We start from the raw sequence: 18676 nt of genomic DNA, 5'->3' as shown, positions 1-18676 counted from the left end.
CTAATAATGATCTTTCAGCTACACAAAGAAAAGAAAACCTATTATGCTTCACAAAGGTGGACAGGAGGAACTACAGACATACTGAGATGAGAAAAAAAAATTGATTTAACATTTTAAGGCCAACTGGGTAAATATTGTAGCTTTCAATTTACCATTTGGAGATAATAATAACCCTGACACCAATACAATGCACTACACCAAATCACCTGTGTAGCAAGACCAGAGTAGCTGTTTTCAGTTCTCCATGACTGGATTTAGCTGCTGTCTTAGCCTACGCTAGTTGTTGCTCCTTCACATTCTAGGTTTAACCAGATCTGCTTCTCTTTCCTAAATGAGACAGCTAAAACCAACCAGTCAACCAAAGAATGCCACATTTAGGATACTAATTTCTTTTGAATTGTGTATTTGGCACAATGATTTGAAGAGATGTCAAGAAATCACAAATTTTGACTGAGAACGGTTTGTTATTTCGGCACTTAAGCTTTGCAGAGTAGCAAAAATCTGCCAAGATGTGTAGGAGAGAAATAATAAGAGGAAAAATAAATTTCTGTATTCAGTTTAATAGTTTCATACCCTCATTTTTCCATTTCTGACTGCAGCCCCATCCTCCGCTAGTCGCAGCACATACAGGTCCATGCTGTACTCCCGTCCTCCTCTTAGGCTGAAGCCGAAACCTTTACTGTCACGCTCGAGGTCCACAGAGTAGAACTCGGCATCCTGCGAGATAGAAAAGAAGCGATAAAGAGAAAGTCACAGAGAGACCAGCGAGGGGGAGTGACTAATCCATAGTGCACGGGGGAGTCAAAAGGTGAGTCCACACGTCAGGACTAATCAAGCCATGTCCCACCAAAACTCACAAAATGTCAATGGCAGTACAATACCTTGGAATGCATGAATAATTAATGCTGCGTGAGCCTGTGAGCAGGGTACAGATCACTAAGCAAGGGCAGCACAAGGGCTGGACCTGAAACTTACCATACTCATCAAAAGTTCCCTCCCAAGAGAAGTACGGACTCTCCCAAAATCATTTGCTGTAGTTTCCACAAATCCAGTGCTCTATTCAACTGGAAGCTATTTCTGAAATTTGAATGTCAGCTCTTACTGTTAGAGCAGAGCCTTTATGTGAGGAGTAACCTTGCTCATTATCATGCAGAAATATCCTCAGAGCCATGTAATTATCAATTATCATATAATATGTGAGAGACACGGTGTATAAAAGAACACTGTCTCAGATGTGCTGTACTTGATGTACTCATCACAGTGCATTCCTTAAGTCTTTTTCCACTGTGCGTCACTAAGAGAGCAGGAGGTAGACTCACTAGACTGCAACAATGAAAGTAACTTTTAGAATAAAGATCAGTGAAATCAGTGATGTACTGTTTTTTCTTTCTGTTTAACACAGGTTATTTTGACTGCAGTGGCTTCTCTAAATCTATGATGTAAAGTAAATAAGTAAAACTGTATTTATATAACACCCACCGTCAACACAAACATTATACATCAATAAAACACAATATATTGATGTATAATGATGGGCACTTTCCTAATCAGTGCACCGAAGTGCACAGGTGTAGCTATGTGTTATACAGTGGTGGCCAAAATATTAGAACAGTTGGCATATTTAAGAGGTTTCAGTTGTTTTTGTTGAATTGGCCATTAAACATCACTATGCTGTAGAAACCATAGAATAGAGCCCACAAGAAAATGTAGCCAATTTTCCTTACAAAAAACAAGCTAGACCTTTTTCACTGTTAATGTCACACAGTCTTGTTCCTTCACACAAGAAGCCAAATGTTTTACAGAGTCTGGTCCTCGACCCCATCAAGCAAATTTGGAGCAAGTTGGCAATTAAACTGGACAGGAATCACTTCATCTGATTGTGCAACCATCTGCATATTTCATGAACATTATGAAATGAAATGATGTTTTGGAGGTAAAAAAGGTCTGGTATTTTCAGATCTGTCAGCTGATTATTTTGGCCACCACTGTACATGCAGATCTTTGCAGTGATACAGATGTTTAAGTTGCCTGGATGGTTCATCAGAGTGTTTCTCGGACAGTCGAATAGCTGTGTCCAACAACCTGTGTAACTTTCTGAAACCAACAATTTCACTTTAATACTCTCTTAACGTTGTGATTGACCATAACTGATTTTTTTTAAATCTCTTCTTCTCTTTTTACATTCTCCACACAGATGCCTGCCAGAAGAGACTGCTTGAACATATGTGGCACTATTGTGGCCCATCAGATTTAAAAAAAAAAAGAAAAAAAAGAAAACTGTATAAAAACTTGTGATCAGTAGTAGTGTTGTTTTTTTTACTGTTATGGTTGGTAACGTATAGTTGTTGACGGATGGAAAAACCAGATGATCATTAACTGTGAGGTTGACACGTCTTTTCTTACCTGTGTTTGAGCTTGTGTGGGTGGAGGAGGAGGCGCTCCTTTCGACTTCGAGTTATTCCTTTATAAAAAAGAAACGAGAGAGAAAAGGGAGAAAACTTGTGAAGACACACACACAACAGTGCATTGGATAATATTTTTCTAGGTTGTGATTTGGATTTGTGCTTATTAAAATAAATTCTGCAGCATCACCTACCGTGACTCTGAGGACTGTTGAGGTGTGTGTGTGGTGGTGATGGTAGCTATCTTCTCAGCATTGGTCAGCAGAGAAGCATTGGAAGATTCTGGAGAGAAACAAAAATATAAATATTAAAACAACCATTCAGTGAGAAATTACGGTACTGCTTTAGTTAAACCCATTTGCATGTATGTTTTCAAAAGACACTCTGGAGAACAAAATGTTACTGTCCAGAAGAGTCCCCTGAACCGCCCGCAGGCTGCTCTATTCAACCTGATGCTAACTGCCTGTGATGTTGTCATTTGCCATTTGCTCATGGACAACACTGGCCCCACTGCACAGAAAAAAACTGCGATAAAAAATAAAAGTCACGGCTTGCATCATTGTTTCATCTGCTATTCCATGAAGGGAATAAAACAAAGACAACTGTCCTATCGTGTCTTTCTTCAATTCCATATTTTCACCAGTGAGGACACTGCAGCATGCATTAGTCTCCACTGACACTGGCAGGAGTACAACTCTGTCTGTGTTTGGCAAGAACATCAGCCTGACTCATTGGTCTCAAGCTTTTTACTCAGTTTCCCCTTGTTAGTGAAAAAAATATGACCTCCTCCTATTGGCCTCAGTTTTCTACAGTCACACGCATCTTTTGTGATATCTGAAATGAGAATAGAATAAATGCCATATAATAAATGCCATCATTCCAACGTTATAAGGCTGAGACATGTTGTTTTTGCTAGGAAACCCTGCATCGTGCATGCACAAGCAGAAGTCTGTAAGTTAATGTGCGTATGTGTGTGTGAGAGAGAGAGTGAGTGTGTTCTCACCTCCAGCCTTAATTAAGCATCAGTTTCTGTCTCTGTGGAGGATACTGCTGCATAGCTCTGCTCTGTTTTTTCATTGGTTTACCAGTGTCTCAGTAAGTAAAAGGTACAGCACTTGACATTATTTCATAAAAAATTTTTTTTATCACAAACTGTGAAATATTTGTAAATAAACAGTGCAAACACCGAGATACGGTTTAGTACATATAGTTAATGACATTAAACCATTGAGCCGTGCCGTGAAGCTGTGATTGGGCAGTTGACTGTGCATTTTTACATTGACAATATAAACCAATAAACAGCTTCCTTGCACCTCCTTATGAAACCCAATAGCAGTGCTTTGCATTTAATATTAGTTCTCTGCTGGATAACACTGACTGAAATATAATAAACCTCTTCACTTCCTTGGCTGTTTCATGATTTGAGTGGCATGGCAAAGCCCCGTGACAGACTGTCGACCTGTCCTTGGTGTTCCCTGCTCTACAGCCAATGTCAGCTGAGATATGTATACATAAACCAGAACTATAAGAAAAGGTCATATATTTAACTTTATTTCTTTGTCTGGTTTGTTTTTATTCTGGCATCTCAGACCTTCTGCAGTAACCTGCTTGTGCTAAGATATTACAGATTCATATTTCCTTTCCTTTACTACAGTAAGCCAAAGAGATTATTAAAAAAAACAACAGTAAGGACCTGACTAAATCTGAGCAGTGTTTATAATCCTTTCAAACTGACAATATATTGCAGATGGCAATATACTGTATGTAGCAAGGAAAATAAACCAAAATAACTGAGGAGAGAGAAGAATTATGGAAATACTACAGTTGTTTCTGGGGGCAACTTCACCTTACTCCTACTCGGTGACTCACTCTCCAGATACCAAGGTTCACACCCTGATGAAAAGTGCTCCTGCCTGTGAAGAGCAGCAGTGCCCTTTTCTTCCCACCACATCCATGAATAAGTCACATCATGCTGCATTATGAAACAGTCATGTGAGGCTAGAAGCCAAAAGCCTTACCATCACCAGGGATGATCCTGAGCGAGACTGTGTTCCCGGCCTCCTTGATCAGGTTGACAATGTCCGAGTGTGACTTGTTGGTGATGGAGCATCCGTTGACAGCCAATATTCGGTCCCCTACTTTCAGCTTCCCGCAGCGGTCCGCTGGGCTGCCCTCGATGATGCGTCCTATTTTGTGGGGCATGGCCACACAGGCATTTCCAGCTTTTGTTAACATACGTGTTGTTTGTATATTTTGTGAGTTAAAAGTGTGTGGTGATGTTTTGTTTGATTTGGACAGGATTATTTGTTTGATCGATGAATTGATTTAGATTGAATGAAAAGGAAAAGAAAAGACAGAAAGAAAGAAAACATGGAGAAAGAGAAGGGAAGAGAAGAAAGGTTAATTATCCGAATCACCATATCCCAGTTTACCCACAGAAAACCAATAAGTTGTGTCCACATCCAGCATTAACATGTTGGCCTCATGCAAAATACTAGATCCCTCAGAGAGAAGGAGGAAAAAGCAGTGAAATGTCAAAACGTGAATTATTAGGGCTCTTTGGGAATACGCAGAAGATGTTTTCTACCCCCATCGCTTGACGTGTTAATCAATGGACTGTGAATCATATGCCACCAGTCAGAGCCCTCTGTGGCTGTGACTAATGCTTGACAGCCTATCAATACCCCGGTCATAGCATCGTGAATACCCCTCCTCCTGCTCAGGAAATAGTAAGGATTCGTAAAGAGGAGCACTGTCGTGAATTGTGAAGCCTGTGGCCTGAGTGTATGCGCTGCTAATTGTGGTCAATGCCAGCACTGCAAGACATACAATCCGCATCTGAGTGACAGTGTTCAATACTGCACATCGTGTTTACACAGAAGCCCTGAACGCACCCTGGGGATCTCCAGTCCTTCTCGCCTTCCATCCTCACCACCTTAATCTGTGCTCCTCCTTTTGCTCCTCCTTCCAACCGGCACTTTTTGCAACATCCATATTTATTACATCACCTTGCTTTGTAGCTACCCTGCCTCTGTCTTGATTGAAAAATGCACTTGTTTCCTGTCACTCTGTCTAAATAATGAGATATGGAACATTACAGGGTGTGGCAAGTACCCAGGATTTAATACCTACTCTGCTAAGCACAACACCAACCTCCAGGTCAAAGTAGGAAGGAAGGGATGAGGGGGGTTGGAGGGTTGGCTCTGCTGGACTGGAGCAAAATGGTTTATGTATCCATGGTGTATGGGAGATTGAATCAGTAGAAAATTGCCTTTCTAAGACCTAAAAAATAATTTAGTATACCTGGAAGCATTTTTTTTTTTGGTAATACACATTCCTCTGTTAGGTTTCCGCTCGTGTCTCGCATGGTTGGAATACATAAGGAGAGTGAGTGCAGAATGCTACAGCACGATCCTAGATCAGCACATGAAAGCTCCAAGTCCATTCATCTGATTTTCCCAAGAGGGATAGTAACGGAGCAGAGCAGGGAGTGCAGTTCGGCAGCAGCAGCAAAAAAAACCCCAAAAAAACAGGAAGCTTGAAAGACTCGAAGACGTTTAGACATGGTTGTTGACTCGCACTGTCACCGGTGTCACTATAAATAATACATTAATTCTTGCATTGCATTTTGCACAGCAATGCCATTAACCCATGGGATCAATGAAATTTTCCCTGGGCAGTCAGTGTGGCAAACGTCTCATCCATTCTTGTGTTTTCCCCCTGACACACATCACTATATCATCATAATGGCTAACTATACAAGGGACCTTGGAATGACATTGGTGTTGGAAATTCATCACTCGGAGGTTAATATCAAATTTGTCCAAGGACAACATCTACAATTCCTCATCAATGCCTGAGCAACTTTAATACATGCAATTCTGCTGTTTTGCCGTGGTGTGTAAACGGTATGGACAGCTATGGACCGAGCTGAGTAGACTCCAATTACATGCTGAATGAATTGGCGGGGGGCAGCCGTGTGGCATGAATCTGTGATGATGGTGTTTGTGATAAAGCTGCAGCCAGCCTGATCCCCGGGGGGGGGGGGGGGTACGCTCAGCACACGAAGAGACTCCTTTATCCGTAAGCTCATGACAGTGGGTTTGTGACCTCGGTCTGTTGCATTAAGTGCACTCCTGTCAAATGCCGCTCGCCTGCTATTCATAAAGTGGAGGAAACTCAATGAGGAGTAACTGTAAAAATACTGTAATCCTGCCAGGAGATGGCATCAGTCATTTCTCTCAGTGGTGCGTTCATGAACTCTCTGGACACGAGTCTGGATGAACTGTATGTGTTAAAAGACTAGAGCTATTTTAATGCACGAACTCTCAGGGTTTTTAAAAGATGAGATTGCTCTGGGTATCTGCAGGTATTAAAAGAAATCTTTAAAACACTTTTGGATATAGTTTCGTAATTTAAAAAAAGACATTACAAGATAGTGAAAACTCTTAAATTTCATTCTCTGTAGTCTTAAATATTTTTCGTTTCCTGCCCTTGGCAGTCATGTGGGGTGTAAAATGTTTCTGTATCTGATTGCAGGCCATCATGAGATATTACATGCATATAAACTCAAATCGGATTGTTTCGAAAAGGTAAATGTGTCTGCAGGATGCTGTTCAATCCTTTTTAGTGCTGTCTCAGTCAGCGCCATTAGAAGTACAGAATTATTACAGTGTCTTTAGGACGCTCATTATCATCTCACTGGCAAAAGATTAAATGAGTTAATCATTTTTCATTGTTGTGGGATATGATCAATTATTCTTGGTGCTCTGTCATACGAGTTGAATTTTCTTTGATTTTAAAGACATATTAAAATGTTTTACATCTAACTTGATGAACCCCCAAGCATGATGGCATATTTACTTTAAAGTGTTTTCAGTTAAGTATTAATGTTGCTGCCATATGGTAATCTTTGAAGAACAGTGCTTTGAGACCAGTGAGTAAATTAAACACAGAGGGAAATAATAATCTTCAGAAACGCGTGCCAATACAGATTACAAATGCCCAAACAATCAAACAGTTGAGTCAGATTAAAGTCTAAATTAAATCATCTTTTCCTTTGATGTCAAACAGAGTTGGCCCATAGTAAACAAAACAAATTCTCATGTCACACTGGATAGAAGTCGCTGTCGATCTCAGCCAGCTCCGGCTCAGTCTGCCTCACTCACCGAAGGTGGTGCCAGCGTCTGGCCTGGAAACAGATGACACGATGACGAAACCGAAGCCTTCGTTCTCTCCGCGCTGGATCTCCACGTCGTACGGCTGCAGGGAAGCAGGCACCACCGCGCTCCCGCTGCCGCCTCCTCCGCCGCTGCCTATACCGCTGGTCGATCCGCTGCCAGAGCTGACGGTGTTGAGCGAGTTCTGACTCCCCTGGGGGGTCCGCTTGCCCTCCGTCAGACTCGGCGCCTGGGTGCTGCTGTGGTGGGATGAGGCCGGTGATGGGGGCACGTCACCTTCTCCTTTTGATACTGGGTGTGAGGAGGGAAGGAACAGACTTTTTAGACAAGACAAACTTTTTTTACCAAAGTTTTCATGGCAACAACCTTGGCCTGCTGACACGCACAGAAACCCGAACAGCGTGTGTTATGTTAATCTAACATGCATGTAACTGCGCATGACACATGTATGAATGCACGTGCACAAGTTTTATGTAAAACTATATCATCACCTCCGTATCCGGTGCTCTTGCGTCTGACAGTGAGGTTGACATGGCCCTGTTTGGCAGCCTGCTGCATCAGCTGCACCACCAGCTGGTGAGACTTGCCCACCACCGCTGTGCCGTCCACACAGATGAGCTCATCACCCGACCGCAGGCGCCCATCCTCATCTGCTGCCCCGTACTTCACTATGTGCCCTATGTAGATCTGGAGAAGTCGAACACACACATTACATGAAGTACAGGCTATTGTTAAACAAGGCTTTTGTCAAATTGTGTAATTTACTGAATCGTGCTATTGATACAATATTATAATTATGACTGATGAGTTTGACTTGCCCCCTGATTTTAAATTAATCTGTTTAATACCACAGTGTTTCAGAGTATTGTTGCTTTAGTTCATGGTATTTGTGGTTGATATTCTGAGAAACCAATAGGGCCAGTGCGGCCCACTGGGGCCATGCAGAAGCTTTGTGTGCTTTAGGCATTGTGTGGGAGTGTACACACAGCTCTGACAGAAACAAGCACCCAACTACTGTCTTTGGCACAAACAACAAGCTCTGACTCCTGTGGGGTAGACCTGAAGCCTGCTGCCATTTTATTTCCCTCTGTTCCTCAATATCTGCCTTCCACTCCCCCTCTTACTCCCTCCTTTCAAGACAAATATATATGGCACACAACCAGAAGGATTGGTGGGTAATGCTTTTTGCCTTGCTTAACAAGCTGTCTATATGATCCTCCAGAGAGCAACAGCTCCAGTTAGAGAGAGAGTGAGGTGTTTGGACTTTGTGCTCCTCTGGTTTAAAGGTGGTATTATACAGAAAAAAGGCAGGAGAAGCAAAGCGGAGAAAACAAACAAAATAAGTAGACCAAGAAAAAGAACAGGGTATATAGAAATCTATAAATAGTATGGATGACATTTATGGTTGTGTAGGTATACTTTAATCTATTCATTCATCTGCTTTTTCAATAAACTATTGATGAGATTAAAAGGTGGGGCGTACTTACAGGCTCCCCGGGCTCATTGCCTCCAAGGATGCGAAAGCCAAAGCCTGTGTCCTTCCGCCAAAGGAAAATGTCCTGCTCCTGGCAATCTGGCACTGAAATACACAAGAGGAAGAGCGTTTAGATTGAGATCAAGCACCAAACCGACCACAGACCTGACAGATTGGCATCTTTGTTAGCTCAATGAGTGTTTGTTCTTTAATCACCAAGTTGTTAATTGTAACAAAATCGATGTCTAATTGTGTTATCGCTGATCAATAAGGCACTTTCTTTCCTATTAGTGTCAGAATGGGAGCAGGCAAAAGATCAACAGCTGCTCTTTGCCTCGACTCGCCGCTGCCTTGTTGAGCAGATTGGCTGCTTGTTCTCATGAGGAGACCACAAACTAGGCTACTAGTCCCATGCTGTGACCTTGTCGTACCCACAGACCGGCAGTTGGAAATGTTACTTAACGCTGATCCCTATTATTAGCCTTAATTTATAACCCCAACTGTAGCATCTCTCTCCTGCTGACCATCGAACACACACACACACATAACTCCCCACACGTTTGCACATCTCGCCATGGACAGAGCAGACTGTGGAGGAGGACACAGGCAATTTGGTGTCAGTCTGTTCAGCCCACAGGGCCAGTCCGCACAGGAGGCACAGGCCATTTCTTCCTGCTCCGCCTGCTGTCTGCACGGCTGCCACGCAAGACTAGTAGTGAACCCATTAGCTCCAGCTCTCCGGTTCCCCTGATAACTCGCTCGGTGTGATTTAAACTGCTGCGGCTAGACTTGTAATTAACCCTCCGCTGACCCGTGTCTATAGAGTAGTGATCAAAGTAAACTAAGAGTAAGAGGAGCAGCTGTGCGCCGCATCAAGGGACAGGTGACATGAGGCATTGATGGAAGCCAAAAAAAATTCCCAAAAGCTCAGCACCTTTCAGTCATACTTTTCTGGCACTGAAATATTGCTCTCCAAGTGCCACTCACTGAATGCATGGATGCAACTGCTCACAAATTCAAGAGTGTATGTGGCAGCATGCACATGAATACACATGAAAATACACAGACACAGAATCTGGGCCTCTTTGTCATTCTTTGTCTCCGTCTCCCTTTCTTGTTTCATTGCCCCTCTCCCTCCCTCCTTCCCTCCCCCCCCCCCCCCTGTGACACAAAAAAGGGGCTGCAGCTCCTTCAGGGGTTATCAAACAGATATACCAATCAGCCGCAGCTTAAAGCAGCCCTCTACGGGCCCAGTTAATATTTAATCAGCAGCAGTCCTAGATTCTACAGGCAGCCATGATTATTAACCAACACTGCAAAGCACGGCGTGAGCACGACCCGCAACGTCTGGCTTGCAACAATCACAAGTGTGCAACAAGCTAACGCAGCAGTCCTTCCCATAGAGATCACCTCTGTACAATCACAATGTGGAGAGAACAGTATTTCACAGCGTATAGACACTACCCTCCTCTTAATTATCAGCACCAACGCAAAGTACAGGAGGTCTGAAAGATGTAGTTCAGCCAGAGGAGGAGAGAGATACGGTTATTTTGGAGGATCCGTCCTCCCTCTCAGAATCTCTTCAGCAAATAAGTGGTTCGACACCCTCACTGTGGTTCCCTATGAATAATGCAACAATAGGCCATGACTGCAAATGATACTGAGGAGTTTTTACAGAGAGGCTGCCTACTTTTGGTGTTCCAGTTTTGTGTTTTGGATCCTCTGTTTTTCCAGAGAGGGAAAGAAAGAAACAATTTGTCCGCTGATAATGTGAGTGTGGTCACTTTAACACCTCAAATTAAAGTGCTTTAAAAGGTAAACTGTTGATTGTCCCTCTTCAACTATCTATGTGTGCACACATAAATGCTGTTCTTTGAATTCTGTACTTATGAGTTCCTTTCAGCAGAAAAACTGTGTGTGCGTGTGTATGACTAACACACACACACGCACACACACACACACCACTCATCAGCTAGAACTCGTGGTGCTTTCAAGGACAATTTCCTCTTGAAGGCACCTTTGTCACTGGATAAGTTGTGACTCACTGAGCCCACCATTGTTTGGCAAACATAAAAAAGACCTTAATAGACACACACACAAACACGCACACTGTGTTCATCACACTGAATAGGGAACACTGAACTCTGGGTGGCGTCTCCACAAACTAAGAATCTGTAAACACACTCCAACCAAATCCGCCTGAGGTGTTTCCAAGACATCTTTTCACTTCATTAAAAGGTTTCCAATGTTTAAATAATAAAAAAAAAATCTGTTTAGGAGTTGTGTGTTGAAACACATTTGGCTGACCTCTATGTCTACGCCCATTACTATTCAGTAGACCGTTTTAATATCAAAAAGAGCTTACTACAAGTACAGAGGAAATAACAGAACGTATTCACTCATGCAGGAGGTTAAACACTTTAAACTCTTAAGTCAGCAAATCCGTCAAATTCTTTGAATAAAAAAGAGCTGGATTCTACTCACGTCGGCTCTCGTACATGCTCCTGGACTGCGCCCATATCTTAAAGGGGTCTGGCTTCTTCTGAAGGGTGAGGGTGCCATCTGCAGGGTCCTGAGGGGGGAGGCCTGGCAGAGGCTGGGTAGGGGCAGCAGGAGTGGGACCCACAGCCTCACTGGGCATGGCAGAGGGTGGGTGGCTGGGAGAATCAGTGTGGGTGCTGCGATGGCTGCACACACTGTGCTGGGAGCTGCTCTGGCTGTCTTTCCTCTCTAACTGGTGCTGGATGGACAGAAAACAGAGAGAGGTGTATGTGTGTGTGAAGCATGGGGGTGGATATAAGCAGGAGATGAAGGTAGAGGGCAGACAGAGGAGAGAAAAAAAAAGTGAGAGTGATAAGTGAGTCAGTGATAAGGGCGAGATAGAGTGGAAAAGAGATGAGTGAGAAAAGTGTTGATGGAGGACAAAGAAAGAAAAAGCAACCAAGGTCATCTTTTTTAGACATTGCAGTAGAACATCTCTCACTAAAACGTCTGCTGGAGTGTGAGGAGAAATGACTTGGTTTCCATGGTTGCCAGACAAAGACAGTTTGAAATGAGAGGAGACTTCAGTGAATAAAGATATTGCCTTTATGAATCTTTGTTTATCGCACAAGGTCCTGTGCATGGAAACAGAATCAAGGTTGCTCTCAACTGAGGCAAAAACTGTGTAAAAATCTGTTTTGTAATCCAAACTGTAAAAATTTTAACACCAGAGAGAAGAGTCCCGGTGGGTAGGAGGGAAGTGTTATCAGTATTATCTCGCTTCTCAGTTGATGGAAATTTAATGAAGTAATCACTTGTTTTAGAGTCTGGATTTAAAAGAAAATGGTTTAATGCTTAAAATATTCATTGTGCTCAGACTTAATCACTGATTTGAATAGGAAAGGCCTCACGCCACATCACAGATGCACCAGTTGTGGTTCAGGTGTTGTGTTGAAGACTGTGATATGTGTTCTCTTACGTAAATCTGAACAGTCACTGAACTGCAACCCAATGTTGTCCTAACCAGGACCGGTTACCTCTGCTACATCTAACCACAACATCACATCAGCTCTATCTCCAGCCACTGATAGAGGTGCTACAGGAAACACCTTGATAACAGGGAATGTTATTATGAATGCTTTTTAAAAGGGAAACTTCCCATCAGCTTAGGGCTGCTCACATGTGCCCTTATTTATTTTTTACTCATTGCATAGTTTAATAACAGGTCAACATGGCATTCAGTGGGTTAAATTGGACCATAAAGTGAGTAGAGCCTATAATTTTTTTTCAATATGAATTTTTTTGAATTTTGAATAAAAAGTAATAATAATAATAACAATACATTTTATTTGTAATGCACTAATCTAAAAGTGCTATATATGCATACAAGAAAAACATTGGCAGCCCTGTTTACCTTGTAGTTGTTGCATGCAGAAGATGAAATAACTATCATTGTGATGACTTTTGAAGTGTGAAAGTTAAAGTTATTCCTTCAGCCTCACAGCTCTGAGCTGGACTGGACTCACTGAATCATATTTCATTATGCAACTGGTGCCTGAATCCACACACTATTATTAATAAAGCCCTCTGTGTTGTTTAAGCAGAGTTTTTGTTTTTTTGGTCCTTCTTGGACAATATATAGAATAATACCATGACATTTTTATGGCCTATTATTGCTCTGCTATATGCACTTGTTGTTTTTTATGATCTTGGTATTCCGTTTCTGCACCCACACAGAATATACATATTACCACATTATTTTTGCAGATGCACATTATAAAACCTTTTATGAAAAATGAGCCTCGCTGAGAAAATGTAATTACCGACAGTGAGAGGGCTCTAACAACAACTGAATCATTTTCTATCTGATGTGAATAATAAACTAGTGCATGAAATGATAGAGAAGTCACGGCGCTGTCTCCCACTGTCTCACTCATCACACCGAATGAGATGAAGGGTCAAATATTCCAGTAATGCTTCTTAATGAGGACAACAGCCATGCAGAATTTGATCACTGGAGACTTGCTTAATGGGTTGAGACAGCATAGTCTCTCTTACATATGGGAGTTTACTGTGAGCATCTATTTAGATTCTGAACTGGAGGCAAAATGGTTGTTCTGGGTTGACACGAAGCTGCATGCAGCGTGACATTTCACTGACATAACACAGAGAGGGGAAAAAACTGGCTTTTCCTCAGTGGAAAGCTAATCCAAAGTGACAGTCAGGCAAGACCACTATTGGTCCCACCCGACCCCCTAAAAGCAGCCACCCCTCCTCCATCCACCGTGCCATGTGACCTGAATAGGTGACAACCGCAGCTCTGACTGATACCATTTCCAACTAATCCTAATCCTAATATCCAGCCATCTGAGGGGAGGGCTTTTAATGTTGATCAAGAGGCACAGGACAATGTTTTTTTTTTTGTTTTTTTTTCCCCACTGAAGAGTTGAACCCGTCAGTGACCTTGGAATAGCCTGTCCTGAGGAAACGTCTTTCTACTATAACTCGCTGGCTCTCTGAGGGTGAAACAGGGTGACAGTAATTTAAAGCTGCTCTGGCATCTCTTCTGAGCCTGTATCGATTTTTTTTGTATTTTTATCAGATGAGATGAGTCGTAAAAACGAGGAGGCGTTTGCTCTTTAAACTCCTGTATAACTGGAACTGAGAGACCCCCCATGTTGCTCATAGATCCGATCTCTTTGCCTCTTTCTCCCCACCTTCCTACCCCTTCCTTCCTCTCTGATCCATCACAACTACACGAGTCACAATGCAATCTGTTGCAATATCTCCTCCAGCTTTCCCCAGTCTCCCTCTTCTTTGCTTCCAGCCCCCTCTGTCATCATTGCGCCCTCCTCCCTGTCCGTTAGCCTCTGTGCGTCCTCTGTATCTGTGGGCTATCATAGTGACTAAGTGCTGTTAGACAAACCATCTCCACACAGGTCTTTCCCTCTCTCATACTCATCCTTTCCTCCTATTTTTGCTTCATGCCTCCCTCTCTCTCTCTCCCTCTCTCTCTCTCTCCCCCATCATCCCTCAGCTGTGGCTGTCTGCCCTCTCCAACAGCTGGTCACTGTTACACTGCTCTGCCTAGGCTATGCTTAATCAGTCACAGGATGGCAGCTTGGCAGGAGTGGAGGGATGTAGAAAAGAAGAGAGGATGTAAAACAAAGAAATTGCAACATGGCCGAGAAAGGGAAAAGGGGAAACAATCAAATCAAAAGAAGAACGTAGAAAGTCAAAGTGGCAGAAGTAAAGAGGGGATGGTGGCAGCAGGATAAAATTGGAAGATTTCTGAAGCTCTGGGTTGCAGAGCAGTAGAGCAAGAGTTAGATATCATATCACTGTGTCTTTTGTTCTTTAAATAGCTCTCCTTTCACTCAGTTGAGCGAACATGCACACACACAAAAGAAGATGAAGATCACAGTACTTACCACCAGCTTTGGGCTCCTCTTGGCTGGTACCACTCCTGCAAAACATCGGCAGAGAGACAGAGAGAGCATTAATGACCTGCGGTGCTCTTCCCTTGTCCCCTCTGATCAAAAAACTCCCCAGGACGAACGGATGGACCCTTGAGTTTCCTGCTGCAGAGCAGAACGCAAACTGGCCCAGCTCTCTCGCCTCCTCCTCCTCCTCCTCCTCCTCCTCCTCCTCCTCTGTTGCTTTCTCTCTCTGAGCAACACACTGCGCTAGGCTGCTCGCTAATCTAAGTGATCTCCTCCCCCTGTGCTGTATCCCGCTCCACTCGCCGCTCTCACCCGTGCTATTAGGAGAGGAGCACCTGATCTATCTGCATTAGACAGGCTGACTGATGCTGCAGCAGCCCCGGACTGCCGGTCCAAGCTACAGGTCCCCCCCCCCAGTCTGCTCGCCAGCTGTCTCCAGCACAACCTCTCCAGCAGAATCTCAACTGAGAAGGAGCTCAACAGCTTGAGTTTCATATCAAAGGGAAAGCCTGATCTTCAGCCTCACTACACTCATCTTCTGAGCAGCTACAGAGTTGTTTCCTCTCCTCTCCTCTCCTCTGCTTTGCTCAAGGCTTCCATTGAGATCTTCTCTCCCTGCCTTCTTTTTTTCTCTTGTTCCCTCCCCCTCCTCTTCTCCCATACACCATAACTTACTCTCCCTGTATCTGTTTCTATCCCCCTCCCTCTTAGATACCAGTTAACATACTGTAGAGAGTCACCAAAGAAGATCAATCTCATTTGTGCTAATGAAATATTAATACTTAGAGCCAGTTGTCAGGGGAGAGGACTCTCAGTATACCGGTGTAGGGAATAATCCACATTCCTAATTAACTCCCTTCTTCTTTTTTTTCCACATTCATCACAACCCAGGAACTCATTTCTATACATCACACACGCGGCATTAACACCAAGCCATTCATTCAGACTCAAGCTGATTATTTACCACACACACATGGAGATGATTCGCCACTTTCCAAGAAATTCCCTCTCCTGCCGTTTACTACAAAACCGTATATCCAGACAAAAATAGACAAATGAGTACACAAACAACATGAGGCAGGATTGGGACAAAGAGTTGCTGTTGCCAAGGCGATCAAGTAGTTCAGTATACACTGGCAGCAGTCTACTTTGTTAAATACGGGGAGCGAGCGGCACATTTACATTAATTCCCAACCTTTGATCCATTACAGCCTCATTCGCCTTCATTGCTGCTATTGTGACCGATGAAAACGCATTATTTCCTCTCCTACCCAGCATGCACAGGGAAGAAAAAAACCTACTGGAAGTATTAATGGAAGGTTCCAGCGACATTAACACATGCAACAACATGCAAGCATCCATCTTAGGTTCTTTCTGCTGCATTGGCAAAAAATCATTAAATGTTAAAACTCTCTGTTGCTGCAAAGCCCCTCTCTCTACATGATTCATAATTTATCCTCTCTGTTCTCCCTCTCTCTCTCAGATTACGGGCTGCAAGTTACTGGAGCAAGTGAAACGTCTCAGGTGCTGACGTTGTGATGAATTCTTTTCTGAGTGGGTGTGTGTTATGTGTGTATCTGACCCGGGGAGGACACATATCAGAGGGTCAAGATGTCAATATTAAGTGTTTTCCATTTAAACAGCAGGTTATGTGACCCTGGATCCCTAAATTACACCGTATGGAAGGCCAACAAACCTTTCACTTTGACTCACCCTCCAAAAATCTCCAAACTATAGTGACAAGGTCAACATAATTAGCATTAAGCATATAGAAACTGAATTTAACTTTCGCCATATGGCTGATAAATGTGAGCGTGGGGCTGAAGCGGAATTAAAATTCAAGAAATTGAATCTTCCACTGTGGCTTGTGTCAGCAAGAACAGCTGATTTACAAGCTGCTCCGTGTGAACGCATCTTCATTCATGATGCAGTCTTAAAATCTGCTTAACGCACTCTGGCATTGTGACGCTGATGCATACGTGTAACGCGGACTTGATTGAAACCGGCTGTATGTAACATTTATGAGCAACAGAGGCCAGGGTGAAAGAAATATGGGAATTGCATGTTCCTGCACACGCAACTCTGCAGAAGCATCCATATATGCATGCATGCTATACATATGTAATATCATCTCGAGCAGGTATACGCAAGAAGGTGAGTTTTCAGCTATATACAGCCCTGCATTTACGAGCACACACACAAATATGCAGAGCATTTATATTATGCAGCGGTGCCATAATCCTGATTTTTTTTTTTACTCTGCTGAAGCTGCTGAATGACGGTAAAGCTCTGCTCATCAGAAAGCTGCTCCATTTTAAAAGGCTGAACTGATCACTTAGAATGCAACAGAGGCTTAAAAGGCTTGATTTTATTTTTTATTGAGGAAACCTTTCACCAGAACATCTAAGACTGTGTCCATTATCATTCAAATGAAGAGGAAGTAAACAAACTGGAGGTAAAAGAGAGAGAGAGAGAGAGTTGTCGGTTGCACATTGACCTAATCCAGCTCTGAGCATCAGTGGAGGAAGCTGCTTCCTTTGCCTCTTTTACAGTAGGACAGTGAGGTATCCTTGTAACAACTGGCACAATTACAGATAAGTATGTTAATGGGCAACATGAATGGAGAGACAGTACCACACAAATATGCTACCTCTAAGAGAACAGGTCTTAATATCAATTACTCAGCACAAGCCCAGTTATAGAGTAGGTGAGCAAGTACTGGGGATAAACACGTGGATGGACCTGTGTCCATGTCCTTGCCATGTGCATGGTCTATCAAAAGGGGGAAAAAAAACTGCCTCTCATAAAGACTGAATTTAAGAAATCAAACCTGCCAACACTTGCTTTCACTGGTGAGCAGCAGAACCGGAGCACGAGTTTCAATAACATGCAGAAAAATGAGGACAGTGAATGGCCCGCTGTTCCAATATGCTGTTGAATCTGTGGCCTTGGAGAGTCTATAAAAGAGCCCACACACGCGAACACATTCCTCCAGGTTTTTAATATACATTGTTAGAGGGCGTTCAACATGAGTAATGTTCCATTTTGTTGAGTAAACATTTGTCCTTGCTCCACTAATACGACCGTCTTATTATCCAGTTGTCTTCATCTCTTCACCTACTCTGAATCGCTCTTCCTCTCTGTCCGTTATCCTCACATTTCATTCCTCTGCCTTCATTTCCTCCACATTTTTATTTCCCCTCCCTCTATCTTTTCATTTTCTCTCTTCTTTCTCTCGGTCTCTCAGGGGACAGGAGTGCTGTGCACGATTGTCATGGCAACAACGATGGGAAGACAAGATGGAGGAGGCTGGCCTGGCCTCCTTTTACAGGAGAGGTTCCTGTGTATGTGAACGCCAGATGTTGTCTTTAAAATTTTATTGAAAAATAACATGTCTTAGACGACGAGACGCAAAGGTAACAATGCATCTTTTTTTTTTTAGCCTGTACATATTTATACATGCAGATATCTGGACCGGATCACACTCACTGAACACATTTCACTTCGCTGCAGATGAAGAAGGCAAGTGAGGAGTGGGATGTTTAATTAAGAAATATTTAATTTAAAAAATGAGACCTTTTGGATTTGTGCAGTTTGATGAAGAGGTTGAAGAATAAATAAATAAGTAAAAACACTACAACACTAATTAGACTTGCACTAACTTTCTTCTGTCACTACACTTGTACTTGCTCTGTA

At 42.9% G+C, this 18676-nt stretch overlaps 1 protein-coding gene across 9 annotated transcripts in view; it reads right to left on the bottom strand.

Moving 5' to 3' along the window:
* Positions 1–18676, bottom strand: part of LOC310988484 (membrane-associated guanylate kinase, WW and PDZ domain-containing protein 1-like) — a 90523-nt gene that overhangs the window by 5017 nt on the left and 66830 nt on the right. For 8 of the 9 annotated variants that reach the window (XM_083975099.1, XM_083975101.1, XM_083975100.1 and 5 more), the window contains 9 exons: positions 14969–15003; positions 11541–11796; positions 9070–9161; positions 8074–8269; positions 7571–7873; positions 4421–4624; positions 2597–2684; positions 2404–2461; positions 574–717 (listed from right to left, as the gene is read on the bottom strand). In XM_083975099.1, the coding sequence (XP_083831225.1) occupies positions 574–717; positions 2404–2461; positions 2597–2684; positions 4421–4624; positions 7571–7873; positions 8074–8269; positions 9070–9161; positions 11541–11796; positions 14969–15003 (1376 nt within the window). The remainder of the gene's footprint in view (positions 1–573; positions 718–2403; positions 2462–2596; positions 2685–4420; positions 4625–7570; positions 7874–8073; positions 8270–9069; positions 9162–11540; positions 11797–14968; positions 15004–18676) is intronic. The other variant, XM_083975102.1, reaches the window with a different exon arrangement.

The sequence above is a fragment of the Trachurus trachurus genome (assembly GCF_905171665.1).
Source record: "Trachurus trachurus genome assembly, chromosome: 7".
NCBI lineage: Eukaryota > Metazoa > Chordata > Actinopteri > Carangiformes > Carangidae > Trachurus > Trachurus trachurus.
Note: the sequence above shows the minus strand (reverse complement) of the source record. Positions and strands in the feature narration are given on the sequence as shown.